We start from the raw sequence: 24,614 nt of genomic DNA, 5'->3' as shown, positions 1-24,614 counted from the left end.
GCTCCCTTTCCCGCGGTCCCTCCCAGGACGTGACGCCGCCGTGGGGATCCGTCACTTCCGCAAACAGGGATGGCGGAGCGCTGAGCCGGGTGAGTGCCGGGGCCGTGCAGGGCCGCCCTCCCTGCCCGCGGGCGGACCGGCGGCGGGGCCCGCGGCCCTCGGCCTCGCCGGACAGTGGGGCTGGGTGGGCCGCAGAGAAGCCCCGGGCGCCGCCGCCCGGTTAACGGGAGCGGAGGCCCTGAGGCCTCCCAGCCCCGTCGTGGGGGAAGGGAAGGAGGGAAGGGAGAAAGGAGGGGGCGGGAGCGTCCCGAGGCCGGCGGGGCCATTCCCACATCACTGCAGGCGTTTTGAGCTCTCCGGCTGAAGGAGCTGCTGCTTTCTCTGGTTGCCATCGCTAGTTGTGAAAGTCGGATCGTTTCACAATTAGGGCTTTCGAAACATCTTGGAATAGCCGGGTGAGGATAACGAGGGGTCTGCTGCTGCTTCGCAAACCAAGCGCTGTGGTGCTGTGCAGTAGTGGAGGAATTATTTTTGTAAGTCGTACTTTGAGGCTGTTTGTTCCGAGGAAAGCTGTTCTGGTGCTTCTGTGTGGTGGCCCACTCAGTGGATGTGTTCCGGCCCTCATTAGGAGGTGAGCCTGGACACGGTGGGTTTAAATGTGATTTTTGGAATTTTTTTTTTTAATTGTGCTTTAGGCCACTCTTTCAGAACAGGGGGTGCCAAACTGCCCCCTCTCTTGTTAAAAACTAGGTGCTCTGCTTCCTAGTGCTGGTGTAAAGAAGGCTGGGATGTGCTGGAGACCAAATGAGCTTTGTAGGAGTTGTTTGCAGTCCTGCAGCCCCTGTTGATATTTGTGAGGTGGAGATGTGGAAATACAGGTGCAACTGAATATTCCACATATTAGTTAAGCTCAGAGCATAGTGGATATTCTTGGCAAACTGGAAAATCCACAACTGGTAAGAAAATTTACTCATAAAAACCCATCTTGATCTCTTATTTGAAGACATCCATTTCAAAACATATCAGTTTAAATAATAAATTTACTAATTTGAGAGAATCTTTCTGTATTTCTAAACATAAACTGATTTGTAGGTTACCTTTTATGGGAAGGGAAAGAAAAAACCAATAATATTTGACAGTTGAGTCAATAAAGATATGTAAGAATGACTAAAATGAAAAATAAGAATTTATCCTAATTTGAACTTATTTAATGAGTACTTTTAAGTTCCACATGTTTGATTGAGCTGCCTTTATTAAACAAGTGGTTAAATTTGAAATCTATATGTTGCCTAGGGTGAAATACCAATATTATCGTGTGGTCACGATCGTAACCACAAGTAAGTGAAATTTTCAGCACTGAAAATTCTTGGTGGTTTGTTTCTTTTCCCCCTAGATATCCATTCTGATCAGTGGACCAGTCAAAATGGCTGAAGTAACCAAGACAGAAGAACAGCAAGCAGAGAAGAATTTGAATGAAGAAGTGGAGAAAACCCCTCCTGCTTTAGAGTCAGCTTCAGGTGTCAGGTGTGAAGGCAATAGTTCTGCTTCAGGTGCAGAGCAGTCCACTGAAAATGACAAAGAAGTTGATGGTGGTGGTCAGGATGGCAGAGCAATGAGGAAGAATTTAGATTCTGAAGATGAGCCTTCTAAAAAAGTAGTGAGTATCATTTATTTTGAGCTTTTTTCAAATCCTTGTTTCAAAGCCTTAGCTCAAGAAAAGATTGAAAATATTTATGCTAGATGCCTGTGAGCCAGCACAAAACAAGTCTGGAAATGTTTCCTAGGGGAGTAACAGGTGCACAGTGATGTTGGGCTTCACAGAGGAGTAAGAGGGCTTGCAGTTAGAATGATCATCTCAGCACATACTTAGTCTAATTCTAAGACCGTTCCATCCTCCTTGTGGTAGCAGTCTGGTAGTGTAGTGTAGGGTTTAGTGGCATTAGTCCCGGTTCCATATCTTGAACTCAGTTCTCAAGTATGTTGTTTATCTGTGTGTTAGTCTAGTTACCTGTGCTTGGGTAAGGTAATTTTGTCCTTTTATTTCCTTGGTAATAAAAGGACAATTTATAGCTTGCAAAACTCAACAGACTGCATCCTCTGTGATACAATTCAGTATGATTTGTTGGCAAAGTGAAGCAGTGAAAGACTTACAGGTGCTTCTTTATATTTTAAGGCTTCAAAAGCAGCAGAAAATGTATGTCCTTTTATATGTCCACCTGGGAGGGTGAAAAGGGAAATGTTTTACATGATGCTGTCCTTTATTATGCATGAGCTTGTAGAAGCTGATGCTTTAATATCCACTCTAGGTCATCCTTTTGGGATATTTAAATGTAATTTGAAAATGTCTGACCTAGAGTTTTGTTTATCTGCCCAGAATTTTCTCAGTATGTTAATATACGGCTCAGCAGTCTGGCAAAATAAAGGGTGTCCTTTGTTGTGGTAGAAACATTGTTAACCCTTTCATCCTTTTAATAAGGGAGAAAAAGGCTTAGATGAGCAAGAACTACCTTGGGTCTGTGTAGCCTAAGGGTGGAGAGAGGTGACTGAACATAGGCGCTACTATCTAGATGTTGCTGATGGCTGTTTGCAGCTGAGATGTGCTGATGGTTTGTATGAGTATGTCCCCCACACTTGTCTGAGTCAGCTGTTCTGGCTTCTGTCACCTTCAGTGGCCGTTCAGGGAGCCATCTGTGCTTACCCTGGAGAAGAATAGAAGTCGTCAAAATACTTGTTAGTATCGGTCAGCCCAGTGTGGGAATAAACAGGTGATGAGGTTATGAGGATTTCAGACAAGTAAGGCTGTGTTTATTCTGAATGTTTCCAGAAGTATATGAAACACTGAAGAATTCACATCTATCAGCCAAACCTTCTTTTCCCTTGAGGAACTGCTATTTGATTAGCAAGATGCAGGAATATTGACTTCTGTAGTGAACTGTTAGGAGTGCTTTTAATGGCTTCATTCTGGTTTGTACTGTTATTTCAAATGCTTTTGTACCTCATAGAGTCAGTGCTGGTTGTGTCTGTTCTGTTACTTTGGATTTTACTTATAATTTATTTTCACTTCATATATATACTTGAAGATTATTTTCAAGGTGAAGAAATGCTGGGAGCATAATATCTGGATGTAGACTGCTTCTCTGTGTAACAGGGGAGAGAACTGTCTTGTAGTACTTGAAGCTAAGGCTGGACAGAAATCTCTTGGAGTATTTTGAGTTAAAGCTAAATCAGAGACATTTCTGCAACTAACTCTTAAGCATTATATGGAATGTGTTGTCAAATGATTCCTCTCATTCCTTTGTCGTGGTCTGTTTAAATCTCTGGCAGTGGGGTCACCCACTTGGACGTTAATGTGACATCAGCCAATTGGCCTTTTGGTTAAATTGGCAGTTTATACACTTCTATCAGATGAAAACACTGAAATTCTGAAACAGGCTCTTTGAAGAAGCTCAAAGTTCCTTGAGAAGGAACATCCTCTTCTTCTGTCGCAGACTTAAGAAGAATGAAACGAGTTCTTTGAGCGTGGTTGAGAGTGTTAGGGAACTGAAAGTTAAGTATTTCTGTGAAGGAAAGATGCTGGGCAGTGTCTGTAATCCAGAAATTGCTTGAATGAACGGAAAAGGGGGTTAAGTTTGTGTGTGTTGCTGTGATAATTGAAGTACTGACATCAGTACCAGGACAGGTATGGGAAATCTCTTTATGATGATGATGCTCTTCATAGTATTGCTTGTTTGCCTTCTTAAATCTTTGAAGTGAACACATGTGTCTTTTGTTTAAATGACTAAGTCATAAAAAGAATTGACTGCTTGAGTCTGTTGCTTCTGTGGTGTGATTTCCTTTCTGCAGCATGTGATTGGCCATGGGCAAGCTGTAGCTGCACATTATAATGAACTTCAAGAAGTTGGTTTGGAAAAACGTAGCCAGTCTCGCATATTCTACCTCCGAAACTTTAATAATTGGACAAAGAGTGTCCTCATTGGTAAGTTCCCTTAACTGATTGCTTAGACATGATTAAAATGTAAATAACTTCTGTATCAAAATGTAATCCTTTCTGTTTTCTGATGTTGAGTATAACACTTCGTTTCATAATGTATAGTAAGTTTTTCGGCTGCAATAAAATGTCTATATTTATATTTAATTTGAATCTCTGTGATAGTGTTTTGTATTGTTGGAGTTCATATCCTTAAGTTGCATAAGCAACTTAAGCATATGCTTAAGTTTCAAAGGTCAACTGACATTAAAAGTTCATACTGGAAACTATTCTTCTCCATGGCATTTTTAAAGAGAAAAGTACAGTTTTAAATCATAAAGAACTTAAGTGTTCTAAGAACAGCTCAATCTATCTCAAATAATTTCTTAGGCATTTTCCCAAAGCACTCTCTGTTCAGATCCTGGTTAAGCAGTTCTGCAGGAAGCTTGAACACATAAATATTTTCTGTATTACCCATATATTACCCATAGTCAGTGATTGAAAAAGTGATGGAAAGCTAAAGGATGTAGTTCTTTAAGAATCAGCAGGTTTTTATTTAAAGGCAAAGTCTACTGTTCCACAAATTAATTCCAAATTGAGGAAACAAAGCCATCAAATATCTGCCAACAAAGAAAAGAATCATCAGCACAGCACCACAGGTTCATGAAGAGGGATCTGTGCCAGAAGATGTTGGCACCATTTGTCTTAGCATGCTGCTTTTTGTTGTGTTGTATCAGAGCAGTTAGAAGCAATATTTAGATTTCTATAAAGCTGTTCCTCAAGCCTGTGTTGAAGCCTTTCTGTCATAAAGAATTTCAGCAGTGTGGCTTTATAGCAGTTGTATCAAAACATATTTCATATCTCCTACTGTGAAGAAAAGTTGCTAGCAGGCTGATATGTTTTACATAATATGCCAACATCAGTCAGAGCAGAGAGAATCTAGGCAGCCTCGAGGGGAAGAAAAAATGTGACTGGTGTATGTAGAGTAGAAAGACAGCAAAGGAGTAGCTACTGTTATTGCAAAGCCTGGGAGAGTGAGTGAAAAACATTATGCGTTTCTGTAAGGTGACTGGGAGGAGATGTTGTGGCTGATGCATTTAATTGGCTTTTTCTTTCTGCAAAAGGCTTTCTCATATTTTCAAATAACATCTGCATTCATTATAATGCTAATGAAAGGGAGCCCTGTTTGTCTCCCTGTGTCCAGGATGGTTGTTTAGCCATGTGCAGTTTTACCTTAGCCAGGGAAACAGTTCAGAGCCTCAGTCAAGTTATATGCAGAGCACATTGAGCACAGAAAATATTAATCTTCTCCACAGTTTTAGAAGTTTGTGGTTCCTTTCATCCTTCTAGAAAAGAGATTTAAGTTTGTAATATTAAGAACATTTTATAGGCAAAGTAAGGTCTCAGGTGTTTTAAAATTCTCAGCTCCTTTTGGTTCTTTAGGCTTTTAGATGCAATACACGTGCAGAGATGTTTATATGCTCCTGGTTTTCATTTTCCTAGGTGAATTTATTGATCGGGTACGACAGAAGAAGAGTGATATAACTGTTTTGGATCTAGGATGTGGGAAAGGTGGAGACTTACTGAAATGGAAAAAAGGCAGAATTAAAAAACTCGTCTGTACTGGTAAGAAGTATGATAACTTTCTAGGGAAACTGCATCAGGTTTTATAGGAAACCAAGTAGACCTCTGGTATTTTATTATTTCTTTTTTTCCAGTCAGTCAAAGAATGTAATGTACACCTTCTGTGCAAAAAGTTGTGTTTTGTCTTTTAATCTGAAGATATGACTTGATTGCTAGCAGAAATATAAGAATCATCAATATTTAGCTTTCAGTTCAACTGAAAACTGGTATCACTAAAGAAAAACACCGTTGATACAGGTTGCCTTAGGTAAAATGTGGCCCTGGGGAAAAGACTGACTTTTTTTATTTTATCTCTTTTCTTCCACATCTAGTCTCTTGTAGTATTTTTAATTGTTCTGAAACACATACAGGAGAGTTGCATTTAAAAAACCAAATAATCCCCCCAATGTTGTGAGAAAAAAATGGTCTTGGGTGTTACAATCAACTAAAGATTTTCAGACTCAGAAACGGGGTAGAGCTGAAACCTGATTAAAAAAATTCTGGTTTGAATAATTGGCTTAGATGTTGGGAGAATGATACATCTTCCCTTTTCTCAGAAAGTATCCCAAGGATAATCAGAGAAAGAATTACTTAACTCCAAATTTAATTAGGTACTGAAATTCCCTAAAACTCTTTCAGTGGGAATTATTTTGTGTACTTCATATTTTACAGTTCTTTCTTGCATTATTCAGTGGGCAGCATTCAAATACACTTAATCAATTTACTTACAAAGTTCTTAGGTGAATTCATTGCATATTGTCAGAACCTCAATGACTGAGAAAGAAGCAGTCTTAGAATATGTGACATATCAGAGATGTATTTCAACATCTTTAATATTTTAACAGTATTAAGAATCCCAGGGAGCTGAGCTGTTTTAATGGAACTCAAGTTCATTTTTTTATCCTACCTTTTCGTACCTTCTGTTTTCTAGTAATCATTCCAGCTTTCTTGTCTGGAGCTGTGTACACATTTTTAAAACTTCTATTTATTATATTTATTATATTTATTATGTTTCCATATATAGACATTGCTGACATTTCTGTGCAGCAGTGCAAGCACCGCTATGAAGAAATGAAATCCCGGTGTCGGTATAATGAACATATTTTTGATGCAGAATTCATACAAGCAGATAGTACCAAGGTACAGTTCCTGTGCTTTGTAATATTTTGGAGATTTAATGTTCTCTATGGTAGTGTTTTTGGGTATATACATTTTTAAGGTTGGATTATTGTACTGCCAGGAGAATCAGCCATAGGGGTTACTGGAAGGTTGCTTAAGATGTACTTTGGTGCATTTTGCTGCTGTTGTACAGTGTAACATTCCTGAAGGTCTTTTCCAGATAGTAAATCTGGGGCTTTCACTATCCTTTACTCGACAAGGGGAACACAATTTAGCTTTGGAGTTATGTGAGACAGCACGGGATGTTGGAAACTATTTTGGTGAATGCTGGAATATATAAAGGACCTTTTCTGATTTAACTGATTTAACACTTTGCCACTAGAAAGTAAAAAATCTTTTTATTACTATAATAGGTATCTTTAAAACTGCCTCTACTTTTGTGGTAGAGCAGGTTTCTTAGACTGTCTGGAGGCAGTGGTGAATGCATGGCTGAGGCTTAGGGGACAGTCTTGTAAACAGAACAGCTTTTGCTTCCTAGAAGTGCAGGCTGAGAGTGCCCTGCTGATAGAGGCTGAGACAGAACCTACCTGGTTCCAGCATATCTGTGGAAAAGCTGAACCTGTTCTCAGCCTTGCATGAAGGGTCTGCTTGAATTCTTGGTTGGCTTTCCTTCTTCTGAGAAATAGTCTCTTGCAGGTTCATGTCATCTCTCAGTTTGGGGGAGGGGAAAGGGAGACTTGGCCAGGAAATAAAGGGATATTTTTATGTTGCTATTACAGCTCAGTTTTAGATGCATATGTATTTTCTGTTGCATGCTTTGTTCTATCTGTCCTTGTGCACAAAAGTTAATTTCCCTGACTTTTGGTCTCTATCATGAATGTGGTGTATTTGTTAGATTTAAGTGAATCATGCTTGTTTCTGTAGGTTTTTTTCTATTTTATCTGTTGCAGGATCTCTTGTCTTCCAAGTACAATGATCCAGATATGCGCTTTGACATTTGCAGTTGTCAATTTGTTTACCACTATTCATTTGAGACGTATGAGCAGGCTGACATGATGCTTAAAAATGCTTGTGGGAACCTCTCTCCTGGAGGTTATTTCATTGGCACAACTCCAAACAGCTTTGAACTTGTGTAAGTACTCTTATATCCTCTTAGTCTTCCAAAACTCTGGGAAGCCTTGTTAAGTGATAGATGTTCTTACAGTGCTCCAATATGTTTGTGCAAGCAAAAGCAATTTTTTGCAACAATTTTGGAATCTAATAAAAAAGAATCTCACTCACTAACTTGACTCAAACAGGTAAAGCAATACTTACCCTTGTCTTATGTCGTCATGGCTCTTCTGTTAGGGAATACAGGTCTTCATACACTTCATCCCTCTGTCATGACTTTAATAGTGTCAAAATTTCCACAGCCTGGGGAAAAACTGTCAAGGTTTTATGGTTGTTTCTAGAAGCATGTCTTGTCCATGTAGATTGTCTATGTGTCTAGGCTAAAAATTCATCTTCTAGGTCCATTTTGTCCTTGTTATGTTGTATGGGAATAGTAACCTGTTAAAACCCAGTATGCTGCTTCATTTCATTGTTTCAGTGCCTTTTGAGATAAGGGAAGTGGGAAACTGGAGAGATCACTGAGTATTACTGGGAGAAATACTTTCATGCTTCTTATGTGTAGTTTTCTCTGCCTGTTCAATACTGATCAAAAAATGTTTGTTTATATCTCATTCTATAGAAAGAGACTCGAAGCTTCAGAAACTAATTCATTTGGGAATGATGTGTACAATGTAAAATTTGAAAAGAAGGGAGACTATCCCTTATTTGGCTGCAAGTATGATTTTCACTTGGAAGAAGTGGTTGATGTCCCTGAGTTTTTGGTTTACTTTCCCTTACTGGAGGAGTAAGTTATGTTTTAAATTTATTATACAATAAAAACTGTGGAGCACAATAAACATTTGTTTAGTTTATGTGTCATTGCATAATGCTTGCAGAAAATTATGTTTTGCCTTTCTTATTATATTTTTCAGCTATTAACTTTTTTGTTGTTACTTCACATACAGAGGTTTCTTGCATTTCTATCTACAGCTGTAATCTGTCCATTGAACTCTGTTGAAGATGCTCTGGTCAGAAGCTGTGAGGATTTAAACTATGTCTCATGAGGGACCATCTGATCTTATATATTGGATCTGTCAGCAAACCTTTAAAACCTTTTAAACTTTCTCTTCTTTATTTGTAACTTTTTGAGGTGTTTCTTTCTACCCCTTTTCTAGTCTTTCAGTAAGCTTTCTTGTGCATCTCCTTCATCATGGTGCCTCTTTCTTGTCTTCTCCACCTTTCCTTAGATGTTAATAGGATTTTTGCTATGATGATTTTTTTTCTTCCTCTAAATGATCTTCATCTGTAAGCATATATTTTGCTGTTACTTCTCTGTGACCTTGGATTTGGTTTTCCCAGCTGTATCCTGAGGTACAGACAAATTTTTCCATACTGTTTTTTTTTCCTGCTATTCAAGCTCAGTATGGTTAAACAGTATTAAGCTTCCCTTCAAGCCTGTTCAAGAGCTTCATTTGTAGATGTCTGTGAAAAATAACAGCATCTGTCACTGACAGCTGTAACTTCAGTGTTGCATGTCCATGGTGTCTACATAAAATTGAGATGTAAGCCACGGAATACAGCCAAAAGAAGTTCTCTAAATATATTCATAATATCTGACATGATAGATTCTGCAGGGAAAAGTGTAGTCTTTCTGGAAGTCCACATGGAACTTACATGTTTCAGGAGAAGAGACCTTTTCTATTAAAATGTTTGTAAATTACTTCTGTGTAGATTTTTGATGTCCTAATTAAAAAAAAAAAAAAAACACCTACAATTTGTGGTGGAACTGCAGCTTTTTTCATCTAAATGTCTTTACTTAGAGAAAAAAGTTGTAAAGAAGTGTTATTCTAGTGAATACCATAAGATGTCACTCTGGCTTAAAATTGTTCCTTTGAAAATAAAGCTGCAATAATTTTGTGGCTTCCCTAATTAACTTTGTTATTTTGACAGAATGGCAAAGAAGCATGGTATGAAATTAGTCTACAAAATGACGTTTCGGGAATTCTATGAAGAAAAAACCAAGAATGATGAGCATAAAATGCTGTTAAGGAGAATGCAAGCCTTGGAGGTAAATTTGGAGTTGACTTGTTTGATTTTAGTAGCATTTCATATCTTGTTAATTTTTGAAATTTCCTTTGTGAACATTTTACAATTAAGTAAGGACCACCAATAGAAAGTATTTAGTTCCTGGGGCTGAAAGTGTGACTCTGGTTGTTGATCTTGACTGGCTGCCAGACACCCACTGACCTGCACTCTTGTTCCTTCTTCCCAACAGGATAGGGGGAGAAAATAGAAAAAAAATCTTGTGGGTCAAGATAAATTCAAGGAGATTGCTTAGCAATTACTGTCACAGACAAAACAGACTGAACTTGGAGAAGGTTAATTTAATTAATTTTAAAAAAATGTAGAAAGGTGAGAAACACAAAAACCTAAAAACACCTTTGTCCCACCCACTGCTTGTTCCCAGGCTCAGCTTCATCTGTTCACTCCTGACCTTTCTACCTCCTCTCCCTTCCTCTGCGTGGGAAGGGGGATTGTGGTCTGTTCATAACACTCTGTTTCTGCCTCTTCTTCTTCCTCACACTCTTCTCTTAGATCAGCACAGGTCCCACCCAATGGATTATTCAAGTTTTGAAGATAATATTTCAATATTGAGGCAAGTTTCTGTTCTTGTGCAGCAGGAAACAGAAGCCCAAGAGTCATGCCTAGTGTCAGATAGTGGTGACTGTAATCCATTTCTTCCTCAGCAGAGAGACTGAAAACTGGACCTTTGTGCAAGGAATATTGACTTAAAAGACAGACAGGAATCTTTGTAGGAATAAAAGAACAGTCTGTGTTCATAGAAGAAAATGGGACTTAACTGTAACTGAGCATATATTTTTGCCCAGTGCTTTTGCATTTTTTGTTTATCCTCCAACTCTTACCCTGAATAACTTTAGCAGCTTCAGATAAGCTTTTCCAGGCCACCTCTGAGGCTTTGGTTTTACTTGCAGTTGTCTGTGCTTCCCTTCTCCCTCAAACAGTAGAATTCTTCTGCAGAAAGCTCTCAGATCAACTAAATGGTGGCTTAGTCAGCTGAGTCAGACTGCAACTTGACTGTACTTGTTGGCTCTAAAAGTGATGGTGCTCTGTAAGGGCTCACACTGACAGTACACAGAGACACAGCTTTTGACTTACCATCTTCCTTCTTAGGAAAGAGAGAGTTGTCTTAAGGTAGTGGCCACTTATATCTGAGGACTGCATTTTTATGATTAGATTTATTTACACAGATCACTAGTACCCAGGATCCTTAATAAGTACATCTTAGTCTGAAGAACCTGTTGTATACTACTGTTACAGCTTGTGTGTTACTGAAGCATTTTAATTGTTCTGCTTGAAATTGTAGTTGCTCATTTCTTAGAACTTCTGCTGAAGAGTTGCTGGTATAGTTGCTCTTGTAAAAGAAGGTATATCTGGGTAATGCTTATAATGAACTGTACATGAAGGAGAGTGTTTATAGTTATTCTGTTTCCCCCGCTTTAGAGATATAAGGATAAAACTTAATTTATAATTCTTGGATGTCAAATTTTCTGGTAAGTAGGGAATATCAGACCTGTTCCTGAGGATGCTATAAAGGAGAGACATAAATTAAAAATATTTTTAAGACTTACTGACTTCTGTTGTGGACTGTGTTGTGACAAACCTTTTACTTGATTAATGTATCTCACTACTCAATGTTTTATTCTATGTTCTCCAGCCATATTCTACACATGGTGATTCCAGGCTTGTTTCTGATAAACCTGATGATTATGAGCATGCAAAAGAGTTTATCAAAGATGGCAAGGCAAAGTTACCATTGGTAAGTTCCTTCATTCTTCACTAGAGATAATGGTGTCTTAAAATTGAGGTCCTGATCTTTCAAACTGTGCTGCCTTCTTCGTTTCAACCGCAGTGAAGTTGCTGTGAGTGTCTCTTAGCATGTGAAAAATTGTAGAGCTGCAGAGCTGAGGGGTTCATCTGACCTATATCCCACACTCAAAGAATCAAATTCACCATATTTGGTAGCTGTTAAAACATTTGTAATAATGCAGAAGGGAAAGGATATTTTTTCCATCTTACTTGACAGCTCTCCTTTCTAGCCATTCTTAATTTGAGGAATCTTCTTATATGTCTGGATCTTCACAGTACTGTTTTAAAGCATTAATTCTAATCCTTTGATGGGACACTTCAAAGCTTTCTCTGTAGTACTGTATATATTTGAAATCATTCTTTCCATTTTTGTCAATACAGTATGAGGGTGGTCAGCCTAAAGTTTTTCCACTTGGTTTTATTGTTTGGGGTTTTTTTTAATCATTGATTCATCTACTGTTCATGTTCTGAATTCTTCAAGATATAGTCCTTTTACTGCATATATAAAAATCCTGCATCAAGAGAGAAAAGAAGCCTACTCTTCACATTTGAAATTAAAAAATTTTTGGAAAGAAAAATACTTGTTTCAAGAAATAGGCTTAAGAACATGAGAACAGCCAAGTCAGACCAAAACCATCTGTTGCCAAGTGCTATTTTAAAAGGTGAAGGTTTGGTCAGTGGGTAGCATATGGACTAAATTATGGCCCCAGTGAGGACTCTGTGGATGGAGATGGAGTGAGCAGAACAGAAAATCAGCTTCTTGTTGTTGCCTTAGGTTTCTTAAGTGGTGGGGTAAATGGCAGCAGCTTTTTGCTTGTGAACTGGCCGTGCTTTCATCTGATCAGCTGAGCTGGGAATTTCCTAGGCTGGAAGGCAGGCTGTTTTTCCAGAATGTGTGAGTGAGGGTAACAGTCTCTTGCAAACAGAGTTGCTGTGGGCTGTGGGGTGTTGGCTGGAGGCAGGCAATATTCCTGAGGAAGATGGCAGCACCATAGTGTAAGGCTTTTCCTGGCTTCTGCACACATACTGGGCATCTCAGTCTGAACAGCACCTGGAGCCAGGTCAGGTCACACTGGTGGGTGGTGATGGGCACAGGCATGCTCTGCATTGCAGGGGCATCCAGACCAACAGGCTGGTGGCCCATTCTCCTGTACCTGTTTACTTTAGGTGTGTTCCATTATCTGGATCTTCCAGTTCCCAACCATCCAGCATAGTTAGTGGACTTGTGGTCTACAGCAATGCTTTCCTTGCCCCTAAATAGCCAGTCAGTGTGGGTGGTTAGACACTGGTCAGTGAAAAATTGAGCTAAATCAGTGTTTTATTGTTTCCTTATTTTTTGTTGAAACTGGGGTTTTTTTTGTCCCCTTCTAGGGAACCTTGAGTAAATCTGAATGGGAAGCAACAAGTAAGTAATGGTTTTGAAAATACTATTGACTGAATGACTGCTTTGAAAAGTGTGTAAAATAGCCTGTTAGTCATGGAAGAAAATCCAGATTTTAAATATAATAAGATGATGTTATTTGTGTAATTCAAAATGTCTGTGTATAGTTATATAGTGTGCACATCTCAAGAAATTGTGAGGAAATGCATAAGTGCAGCCAACCAGGATTTGCATTTTTCCAGACCATTATACTGGTTGTGGTAGTAGTTTAAAACCAAAAAATGCTGTTTACTTCACAGGTGAGAAGCCAGCATCAAACCATGACAAATCTTCACTCTGCTTTATTAAATTATTATCTAATTATTGAATCTATGAATTAATTATAAGGTAGACATAAATTTCCAGCAGTCTAGAAGTATTATCTCAATTAGCTATTTGAGATAGGCTTTTTATATAATTTTATACCTTTTCATATGTAAAAATATATTTATACCTTCAAAACTCCAGTGATTGCCATGTTTCCTAAGTAGTCTATTTTTCCAGAAACATATGGAGTATTGAGCTTCTGAGAAGAGTATTAGTACAGCTTGTTGCTTACATGGAACTTTGCATTGTTTCTGAGGAATGTCTGATAAGCTTGTCTTGAAAGATTTGCAAGTAGCTATGGAACCTCACTCTTTAAAATAAAAGTTGAAATCAAGTGGAAATCTATAAATGTGGTCCCAAATAACTGGTTTAGCATGTCTGTCTGGTGTGGAGCACAGGAGCATTTGGCATACCTGGCATTGAATATATGCCAAGTAATTTTTCCAAGGATACGGATGTGAATTGTACAAATATCCATTAATAGAATCATACTGTTCTGGACTTGAAAAAATGCTATAATTTCATCTTTGTCCATTAAAATTGGTAATATGTATCAGGAGTTCATTCACTTTTCAATTAAAAATGAAGTTAACAATTCAACCCTGATTGTCCATTACTGCAAGTATGAAGGAGTCTTTAAACTTAACTTGCATGACTTTTTAGGTGCTAGTGAGTGTTCATTATATGTAGAATGGCACAGTAATTTATGAATTTGATTCACATTTCTGAAAGCATGTAAAACTATGCTGGAGTGGAATGCTAGAGTTACTCACTGGAAAATCATAAGATCTTTTGTCATTTCAGTAATCTGCTAACAGGTTGTTTGGGCATAATATCAACCTGGTTACATTTTGAAAACTTAATTGAGTCACCAAGGAAGCTGAAACTTTAAATACTCCCATTTTCTTTTTTAGGTATTTACTTAGTATTTGCATTTGAGAAGCAACCATGAAACTTCACATACTGGATGCAGCAAGAAGGGATCATATCCACGTGCAAGTTGGAATGATCAGAAATCCATTGTGGCAACTATTTTTTTATTTTTTATTTTTTAATTATCAGACGTGTGCAGGACACTACCAAAAACTAGAGCAAGCTCATGATTCAGAGTTACATTGCCTGTCTGTGACAGATGGACTTGTGTGTGTATATATAAGAAAGATTCTGAACCAGTCTTTTTAAGCATTTGTAAGCAATCTGCATGCTCTCAAAACCTGTGTTTGAACTCACATAACTTTGTTAGAAACAAATGTTTTGTTTGTAGAAGTGTGTTTGTGATTACGAGCCTGACCCTGCACCTTCTGAAGTTGATGGAAGAACATTGACTTTGATAATGCAGAATGAGGGCCTAAATAATGTTCTGCAGAGCTCAGTTAATTCATAATGAGATCTGTTCAGCATAGAGGGTATGTCTACATTGCATGCAGAGCAAAAATTACCCGAGTCAGTTTGAGAACCTCTGTGCTGTGCTCAAGCCTGCATTGTAAATCTACCTTAGTGGTATTCATGGTGTATTTTACATGGTAAAATCCCATGATGTTCTTGTTTTTCCTGCTTGCTGATATGTAGTGTCACTTCACGGTGCTTTTAAGATTAAATGAGTTTGTTCTCTACAAAACTGCTCTGAAAGTACTCAATTTCTAATGTTTTAAATCTCGACTTTATTTTCCAAATATGGCTATGTGGTAATCAGTAACAGCTGCTTAAGTTAGATTACTGAACATTTTTTATTGTTTTAAAGACTCTCCTGACTTTTCAATAGTTCTAGTGTTTCTTGAAACTTACTAAACAGATCTTAGGATGCCTTTCTTTCTTATTTCATAAAATTCCAAATGGGCTTGGCAGTAGAATGAGCTGTTGGTAGTGATGGGGACCTCATTGCAGGGCATAAAAAACATGGTCGTGTCATGGATCATGAACCAAAAGGGGAGCTTGTGTATTATTTGAGGATACCAGCAGTTCTCTCTGGAAGGGAGGGTTGTGTATGTGCATACACACTCTGGTACCTGTGGGTAACAATCCCAAATTGGAGACACATACTTACTTTGGGCATGTGATGAAATGATACCAGTAGGCAGAACTGTGCCTAACTGCTGCCATAATTGCTTGTTAGTCTCTTAGAGCTGGCTTAGGGGTTTCTCTACACTGTTAGCTCAGTTTTCCCGGTGCTTGTAGCCACCCATTACTTAAAAGGCCTGAATACTTCATGTTTCCTCTCTCCAGTTTTGGGCTAACAGTAGCTGATGGCTGCTGTTGGGCAATAGATTTAACTTTGAGATGAAATGATGATGGTACATGAGTATTTTGAAAAGTTATGGCAAACCTAGAAGAGAACATTTCTGTTAAGACTTGAATGTTCAAATTATAAGAGTTTTTACTTGTATTGCTTTCCCCTGTAATTAGGTTGTACTCTTTCTTCCATGACTCCTATTTTTTGTTGTCTAGAAGAACACTTGTAACCTTCACTGAAGCAGTAGAATCTGTCAGTTCTGCTGCTGAAATTAAGACAATAAGATGTTCTTGTTTTCTAGAATTAGTACTTATGAAACTAGCTAAAAATGGTGACACTTTAGAAGTACTGAAATGTTTCTTTGAAATTTGTGTGCGTCAAAGCTAGTTTTGTTGGATTTCTTGTACCAAATTTCATTTGAAAATACATTGTTATGCTATTTTTGGAAGAAATAAGAATAATAAAAACAGAGGGAGTACAGTGAAGTGTCTTTCCTCTTTTAAGTGAATCTTAACATACCAATCACATAATCACATAATGGTTGAGTTCAGAAGAGACCTCTGGAGGTCATTTGGTCCAACCCCCACCCCTGCCCAAGCATGTTCACCCAGAGCTGGTCGCCAGGACCTTGTCCAGACAGCTTTTGAACAGCGCCAGTGGTGGGTAGTCCACAACCTCATTGGACAACCTGTGCCAGTGCTTGGTCACTCTCACAGTAAAAATCTCCTGGTGTTCAGAGGGAATTTCCTGTGTTGCATTGTGTGCCTCTTGCCCTGTCACTGGACACACAGAAAAGGCCCTAGACCCATTTTACAAGCTCTCTTTGGGTCTTTGAATGCATTGATAAGATTGCTGCCCTGAGCCTTCTCCTGGCTCCAGATCTCCCAGCCTTTCCTTGTATGAGATGTTCCAGGATTTTGAATGGATTTAGACCCAGTATCAACTCCTGGCATACACTGTTGGTGACCTCCAAAAAGGTTTTGTTTCACTGATCACCTCTCTCTGGACTGGCTACTCTGTAATTTCCCCTCATTGTACATCCAAGATGGCAAAAAAAAACCCCTTTCTTAATATCAAAGTAGAGTATCCACTGCTTTTCCATCATCAAGCCACACATTTATTTTCTCACAGAAGTTTGTACTGTCAGTTAAGCATGACTTCCCTGAGATTAATCCATGCTGACTATTTCTGATAATTTTCTTGTTCCTGTGCCTGGAAATAATTTCCAGTGTCTTGTTCAATCACCTCCTTGAGGTGAGGATAGTACTGTAGTTCCCTGGATCATTTTCCTTGACCTTCTTGAGGATATGAGCAGCATTTGCTTTCCTCCAGTCTTCAGACACTTCTCCTATGAGTATTCAAAGATCCTTGAGAGTGGACTCATATTGATACCTGTCATCTCCCTCCATACTTGTGGTGTATCCCATCAGGGTCCATGTACTTACACATGTCTAACTTGCTTAAGTATTTCCTGACTTGATCCTTTTCAACCAAGGACACATTCCTTGTTCCAACCTTTTGTTCTGGTCTCTGGGCCTGAGATTTCTGAAAGGCCATTGTTCCTTGCAGAGACAGAGATGATGAAAACATTTGGGACCTCTGCCTTTTTCATGCTCTGTGTCACAAGTGCCCTGCCCCATTCTGCACTTTTTTCCCAATCTTCCTTTTGTTATCCATACACTTATAGAAACCCTTGTTGCCTTGGAAATCTCTGGCCAGATTTAGTTCCAGGCGGGCTTTTGGCTCTCCTGACTGCATATTTCGAGTAGGTTACCGGTCTGTCCTTCCACACTCTGTATACTTCCCTCTTGTGTCTGAATTTACTCAGGAGCTTCTTGTTCATACACACAGGTCTCCTGGCATTTTTGCCTGACTTCCATGGGTATTGACCTCTCTTGATCTTGGAGGAGGCGATCTTTGAATAATAATCCGCTTTATGGAACCCCTTTCCTCCAGGACATTATCCCATCAAACTCTACAATGCAGACCTTTGAAAAGGCAAACATCTGCTCTTCTGAGGACCAGTGTTGTGCTTGGTTTTTGTGCTGCTAACACATCTCAGAATCCTAAACATCAGTATCTCATGCTCACTGCAGCCAAGGTAGCCTGTGACCTTCACATCCTCAACAAGCTCCTTGGTGGTATGAGGTCCAGCAGAGCATCTTTGGTTCCTCTCTCACTTGGGCCAGGAAGTCATTGATGCTCTTCAGGAATCTTCTTAATTGCTTTTATCTTGCTGTGTTATCCCTCTTGTAGCTGTTGAGGACCAGGGCTGTAGATGTGAAGCTGCTTCCAGCCATAGAGAACCTCATCCAGTTCTCTCTCTTTAGGTGTTGGTCTTGTAGCCAACAACCACTATAATGTCACCTATACTTGTCACCTCTTTAGTCCTTACTCTGTAAAAAAATCTTCATTGCAGAGCTTCAGTCATGCAGGTCATCTCACCATTTCTCCATGATTCCAGCAAGATCACAGCCCTGCAACATTTCCTGTTAAGTACATGATTTCCCAGAAGAACCATATGACCTTAGAGAAGCAATTAAAGGTGAGCAGAGCATTTAGGTTCTCAGGACTGCTGATGAGACATTGAAGATAGGGGAGTGCTAAGGTCATCTGAGCTGGATGATTTTTTGCAATGGAAGGCATTTGGTAATCTCCTGAATTAAGAAGCTGTAGGAGTGATACCTGGTGCTGCACTGTCACTGATGTATTTTCTGAAAAATACTTTTGCTAGGATTTTTCTCCTGAGAAGCTGAGAGGCCTCAGAAACGAAATGTAAACAATAGTTTTCTGCTGCTGTAGAATGTGGCAGATGCATCTTTGACTGGTCTCATGTGAATTGTTTCTACTTGATGACCAACCACAGGTCCAGCTGTGTCAAGACACTGGTCAGTCACAAGATTTTATCATTCCTTCCTTTCCTTTGCTAGCCTTCTGATGTCTCCTTTCTCTTCTTCTTTAGTACACTTCTAATATATATTTTTCCTAGTATTAGTATTAGTACACTTCTAATATATATCATAAAATAATAAATCAGCCTTCTGAAACATGGAATCAAGATTCTCATCTCTTCCCTCGTCCTGGGGACCCTCAAAGACCACCACACTGCACCAATTAAGTGGTTCCATTTTCAAATTCACTTTACACTATGAAGGAAATCAGAAATGGCAACTGAACTTTGTAGATCATTTTGTCCTCCCTCAGCTAGGTGGTGAGATGTATGAGTTGGGAATAGGAGCTAGAAAACATTGCAACCTTTTCCTCTAGTTTCTTCCCTAATGGCAAACACTTCAGATCTGTGTGAGAACTGTAACCAAGAGGGTCAGCATGTAGTTGCTGGTGGCGGGGGGGTTAAGTGGTAGAAATTGCTGCAAAACACTTAAGCGTGTGCTGTGTTTCATGCTTAAGTTTCAAACAAAGGTTTAAGCAATTGTGTTGCCTAGTGGAAGGTGTTTAATTGACTTTAGAAGACAGACTTTGAGAATGGTTTGGTTGGAAAGGACCTTAAAAATCATCTAATTCTACTCTCCCTGTCCTGTTCAGGAACACCTTTCACTAGAACAGGTTGTGCAGACCTCCATCCAACCTAGCCCTGAACACTTCAGGGATGAGGCACCCACAAATGCTTTGGGCAGCCTGTTCCAGTGTCTCATCACCCTCAAAGTAAAGAATATCTTCCTAATACCTGATTCAAAAATACTCAGTCTGAAGGCTTTCCCCTTGTTTCCTTATTCTTTTTCCCCTTTTTCCCCTTGTAAAAAGTCCCCCTCCAGCTTGTATGCTCCTTCTGGCTACTGGAAGGCTGCTCTGAGGTCACACCAAGCCTTTATTCCAGGCTGAACATCCCAATTCTCCCAGCCTTTGCTCAGAGGAGAGGTGCTCCATCCCTGTGGTCAGCTTGGGGCCTCCCCTGACTTGCTCCAACGGGTCCTTGTCCTTCCTGTGCTGGGATAACAGAGGTGGATGCAGCGCTGCAGGGGGGGGGTCTCACCGGAGCAGAGCAGAGGGGCAGAATCCCCTCCCTCTTCCTGCTGGCCACACTGGTTTGGATGCAGCCCAGGATCCTGTTGACTTTCTGGGCTCCTAGCACTCCTGCTGGCTCGTGCCCAACCTCATCCAGCAGAATCCCCAAGTCCTTCTTGACAGGGCTGCTCTCAATTTGTTCATCTCCCAGTCTGTATTGATACTGGAAGTTATCCTGACCCAGGGACAGGACTTTGCACTGGGCTTTGACCTTCCTGATTTTCTCATGAGCCTGCTTCTCAAGCTTGTCCAGTTTCCTCTCAATGGCAGCCCATCCTTCAGGTGGGTTTCAAATCTTACACGTTCTCCTGTTACAGCCCTTGAATAGTTTAATTTCTATAATTAACATCTCAGTCCTTTGACTATGAGTGTTTTCCTTTTGAGTCATAGTCTAGTTAATAAAGCACTCTAATACCTATTTTTATGAAAAAGAGTAATTATATGCTGTGTCCTAATTGCTAAACTGTTTTTAAAGACATTGAAAACCATTAATTTCAGGAACATCCGGCTGAAGAGCAACAAGTGTAAAACATCTGCAGGGTAATTAAGGGGCTAATAATAAATCCACTTTTGCAATCCACTTATAAGTGGAGTAATATAAGCCACTTATAAGCCAGAGTAATAATGCTTCTGGAGGAAGCAGGATCTAATATCAAACAGGATTAACAGTAATCTTGTAATCTCAGTTCCTGTTGTTCTTTGTATGCCACATATTAGAACCTATGTCTGTATGGAAATGAGGAAATGGACATCTGTTAATGCTACTTGTGAGTGCAAATAAGCATCCTGATTTTTCAGAAATTTGAAGCACAAAAATCAGGTCATTTCAGTGCCAAAAGACATGGGGAAAAGTGTTTGAGTCGTTTTTGAACAAGAAACCTCACCTGAGATATAAAGAAAAAGTCTGAAATCCTTTTGCTAATGACATTATGAATGCTGTGTACTAAACAAACTGTTACTAGAGTTAAGTTTTTTGCAGCTTCATTTTACATGGATGTGAAATGACTTTACCTTAATCTCCCTTACAGAAAACCCCATCACAGATTTATATACTGCCATGAATGTTTCTGTTACTTAAAGAACAGATGTAAGGTAAAGCAAAGCTAACTTGATAAATTAGGTTTTGCTAAGTTAAAGGTTTTCTAATGCCATTTTAATGGAAGCTGTCATCCTTTCTTCATTTTATTAAAGTTGGTTCTGAACATTGCTGCCTTTTTATTCAGGTTAATGTGTCTCCCAGCAGCTGAGGTCCATTTGCAGGATAAAGTGTTTGAACATTTAAGGTCTGACTGAACTGTGCTGTTATTAGTTTAAGTCCAAGGAAAGGATTTTTTTTAGGTCACAGACCATATTTTTTCAAGGGGCAGATTCATAAGGGTTGGGCTCTCTCCCTCTGCATCTCACAGTATTGTACGAATTCACTGAATCTGTGTTTCTGAAAGTCTGATTTAATCACTAATTGTGATTAAACTAAAAATGTACTGCTTTTAGCAGTGGCATGAACCATGGGATTTAGAGTAACAGTGTTGTCATTGCTGGAGTCATACTTTCTCACTTTGTTCTTAACTTTTATGGCTCTCTCACAATCTTGGAATAAGACCACTCAGCCGGTGACTTACTAGCTCCCAGCTAATAACAACTTCCTTCTTAGTTTGCATTCACTTCCAACTGGGCAGTGGTGGAATTAGTTAGACACAAGGCTAGGCTCTGTAGGTTTTAGACTACAAAATACTACATGAAATAATAAGCACAAAGAAAGCCTTGCTTTATATATAAGATTCAGCTTTTAAGTCTCTAATTTTTATAATCCAAGGAAACTTCTCTGTGGAACAGTAATTTTCTGGTAGCAGAAAATTTCTTTAGTTCATTTTGACACCTGCAGTGTACATCTCTGCAACAAACAGCTGGAACTGAAGCCTGCTTCTTTGTAAAAGAGCTGTGAGCTGAACAAATAATAATTACAAGGTTGGAAAGTTTTGGCTTCTTTATATAATTTATAAAAGATTTAATTAAGTATTTCTTCAGCTGGAAGCAAATCACTGTTTCCTCTTAACAGCAGTCTCAAGGAAGAAATGGGCTGCTGTTGAGTGTGCAGGGCACCCTGCACCTTCATTATGATGGTGTACTGTTGGATCTCTTAGAAAGTGCAGGATCTGGGCTGGCTACTGAGAGTCTGAGCCCACAGGAGGCTTTCAGGCAAAACCATGGAATCCAAACTGTGGTAATCAAGAGGCTGATTACATAGTTTGTCTAATGCCCATTTAAGGTAAATTTGATACAAAATGTAGCACAAATTGAGGAGACACTCCTAAGCTGCCCCAAAGATATACCTCTCAATGGTTAAATTAAATATGGGGTTTTTTGCTGGTGGTTTGTATCCCTAACTTGTGATGTGATACCACTTGCATGTTTGATGCTGTACAGACAGGTGGAAGAATGGATTATCTTCTGAAGACCAGTCCTTATATCAGAAGACAATGGTTTTCTATGTTGCCCTTCCTGGATGAACATTGCCTTCATTAGTACTATGACTTTGTGCCTGAATAAAGATGAATTAATGTTTTATTTTAACTCTGTGAGAATATTTTGCCTATTTCATAGATCCATAGATTGGTTCATGTTAGAAGGGACCAATAAAGATCACCTAGTCCACCCCTGCTGCTGTGAACAGGGACAGCTTCACTTGACTAGATTCCTTAAAGCTCCATTCAGTCAGGTCTTGAATATTCCCAGGGATGTGACACCCACAACTTCTCTGGACGACATTTTCCAGGGCCTCCACACCCTCACAGTAAAAAATTTCTTCATTATGCCTAATTCAAATCTCCCCTCTTTTAGTTTAAAACTGTTACACCTTGTCCTTTTGCGACAGGCTTTGATAAAATACTAATTTCACCTATTTTATAACCCCTCTTTAAATATTGAAAGACCTAACAATGTCTCCCTGGAGCTCCAGGCTAAAGGTTTTCAAGCAAAGCAGCAATATTTTATTGTATGTTTGTGGTGAGTTGGTCCTGACTGGATGCCAGCTGCCCACCAAGCAGCTGGGCAGGGGAAGGAAAATGCAGTGAAAATCTTGTGGCTCAAGATAAGAGCATGGAGAGATCAATCACCAGTTACTGTCATGGGCAAAACAGGCTTGATATGAGGAAGTTAATTGAATTTGCTATCAGTGAAAAATCAGAGTCAGATAATGAGAAAAACTAAATCTTTAAATAACTTCTCCCCTTTCTTTTCCCTGGGCTCAACTTTCACTCCTGAATTCTTCACCTCCTCCCATCCTACAGTACAGGGGAAAGGGGAATAGGGATGTATGGAAATACATATTATAAAGTTATAGTTGCTTTATGAAATTATTCTTTGGTGAAAATGGCGTTTCTGTTTTACTAATCACTAGCAATGTATTAGGAAAAAAAGAGGCAAAAGGAGCAAGTTTTATGTTTTTTTCTTTTCAGAGGTCATCTCCTGCCATCTCCTAAGATAAATGGGAATGAAATGTGTAATTTTGTCACTGCCTTCAGTATTTTCATACACCAAGCAAAGTTGTGCCCCTTTTTTCTAAGAAGTGAAGAGAGGGAAAAATTTCCTGCAGGTACAAGTCCATTAATTCTGTAGCATTTTAACTTGTCATTCTTGTGGCATTATTTAAGAATCTCGAGACAAAACAATGGAGTTTTATAGTGATGTCACTTTTAAAAGACTGTATAAAATGTTGGTTTCTTAGCTGACTTTCATCTACAGCCAGCCTGAGAGAAGAGTCAGTGTCTTAAATTATTTTCTTCTATTCTAACATTACTTTTGTAGTACAATTTTGAATTTTAGTCATCATTGCTGTTGTCAGTTTGTTCTAACTTCAAAGATGACTTAGGTGCACTGATGAAGAACATATGCAGTGTCTGTGCACCTGTGCAGGAGTCACTGCTGAAGCCTGCTGTAGAATTTTTCTGTCTTAGCAACTAATTTCATTAGGCTTTGCCTTAAAAATGGTTTGTGGAGGGTGGGACAGTGCACTTTACAATAAACGGAAGAGAAAAAAAATATCTTTTTTTTTTGTGTGTGTGTGTGTGTGTTTCCTTTCCCCTCATTGTTCCCTATTTTTCTATCAACTGCTCTGCTGAAAAAAATGTTTTTTCAAGTTCCCTTTGTGAGTTGATCAGTTCAGTTATTGTAAACTGAGTCTTCTACACAGAGAATATTTTGGGGAGAAGAACATTTATTAATAAAATACATTTTTCAGCTTTGCAGGAGTTCCTTCAAACTGGAGTGCAGAATAAACAGAGCCCATTTTTCTGTTTTACTCAAAATGAATTTCAGTCTTCACTGGTCATTGCCTTAAATAATCAATTCCTATTGTATGAAACACATCTATTTCATGTGGCAAAATACCATGAATCCTGCTGTACAAATAAGATTTTGATGGGAATATGCCTGATAAAGCAGTGTAGACATTCTGGGTGTAGCAGGCAAGAAATTTTCCATATATTGGCCACAGTGAGAAAAATATGACATTCTGCTTTCAGATTCAAGGCCAGAGGCAGTTAATGGCACAGAGAACATTACCTCATTGCACCTTGAGGAGCAATTTCCCCTTTAAATTAACGTCTTAAGTGAGGGGAATATCATCTTGCTTCCCTTCTTGAAGATGCATTTCTCTCCAGACAGTATCTGGTTTTGCTTATCAGGTTTTTTCTTCTTCAGTTGCCCTTTCTAGAAGCAATCTCTCAGTTACACACTGAATTTGGCTTATAAAAAGAAAAATGAATCTTTCACAAGGTCACCTTTCAGCCATTTGGTGTGCTGAACCTCCTATGTGGGCATGAAACCAAACCCTGATGGATTGAGGATGTTAATATTGCCCACTTTGTCCAGTATAAAGATGGCTGTGCTAAGTGTGATGGAGAAAAACTAACTCATAGTCTGGGTTTCTG

At 39.1% G+C, this 24,614-nt stretch overlaps 1 protein-coding gene across 2 annotated transcripts; it reads left to right on the top strand.

Moving 5' to 3' along the window:
* Positions 1-48: 48 nt before the first annotated feature.
* RNMT (RNA guanine-7 methyltransferase) lies at positions 49-16,143 on the top strand. 2 transcript variants are annotated; one of them, XM_058805609.1, is made up of 11 exons: positions 49-89; positions 1,394-1,657; positions 3,844-3,976; positions 5,471-5,593; positions 6,615-6,730; positions 7,660-7,841; positions 8,439-8,603; positions 9,749-9,866; positions 11,535-11,636; positions 13,058-13,091; positions 14,348-16,143. In XM_058805609.1, the coding sequence occupies exons 2-11, from the start codon at positions 1,424-1,426 to the stop codon at positions 14,383-14,385; spliced, it is 1,245 nt and encodes a 414-aa protein (XP_058661592.1). In that variant the 5' UTR covers positions 49-89; positions 1,394-1,423; the 3' UTR covers positions 14,386-16,143. The 2 variants fall into 2 exon arrangements, with proteins under 2 accessions (XP_058661592.1, XP_058661583.1); XM_058805600.1 differs by lacking the exon at positions 49-89 and adding an exon at positions 794-956.
* Positions 16,144-24,614: the final 8,471 nt, after the last annotated feature.

This window comes from Ammospiza caudacuta, chromosome 1 (genome assembly GCF_027887145.1).
Source record: "Ammospiza caudacuta isolate bAmmCau1 chromosome 1, bAmmCau1.pri, whole genome shotgun sequence".
Classification (NCBI taxonomy): Eukaryota; Metazoa; Chordata; class Aves; order Passeriformes; family Passerellidae; genus Ammospiza; species Ammospiza caudacuta.
This window is presented reverse-complemented; position numbering and strand designations above follow the sequence as displayed.

Bases quoted from the DNA above. Each gene is read 5' to 3' on its own strand.
- RNMT (XM_058805609.1), top strand. From the start codon at position 1,424: ATGGCTGAAGTAACCAAGACAGAAGAACAGCAAGCAGAGAAGAATTTG. The intron at 5,594-6,614 runs GTAAGAAGTATG...TTCCATATATAG, and splicing joins TAAAAAACTCGTCTGTACTG to ACATTGCTGACATTTCTGTG. The intron at 13,092-14,347 runs GTAAGTAATGGT...TTTCTTTTTTAG, and splicing joins ATCTGAATGGGAAGCAACAA to GTATTTACTTAGTATTTGCA.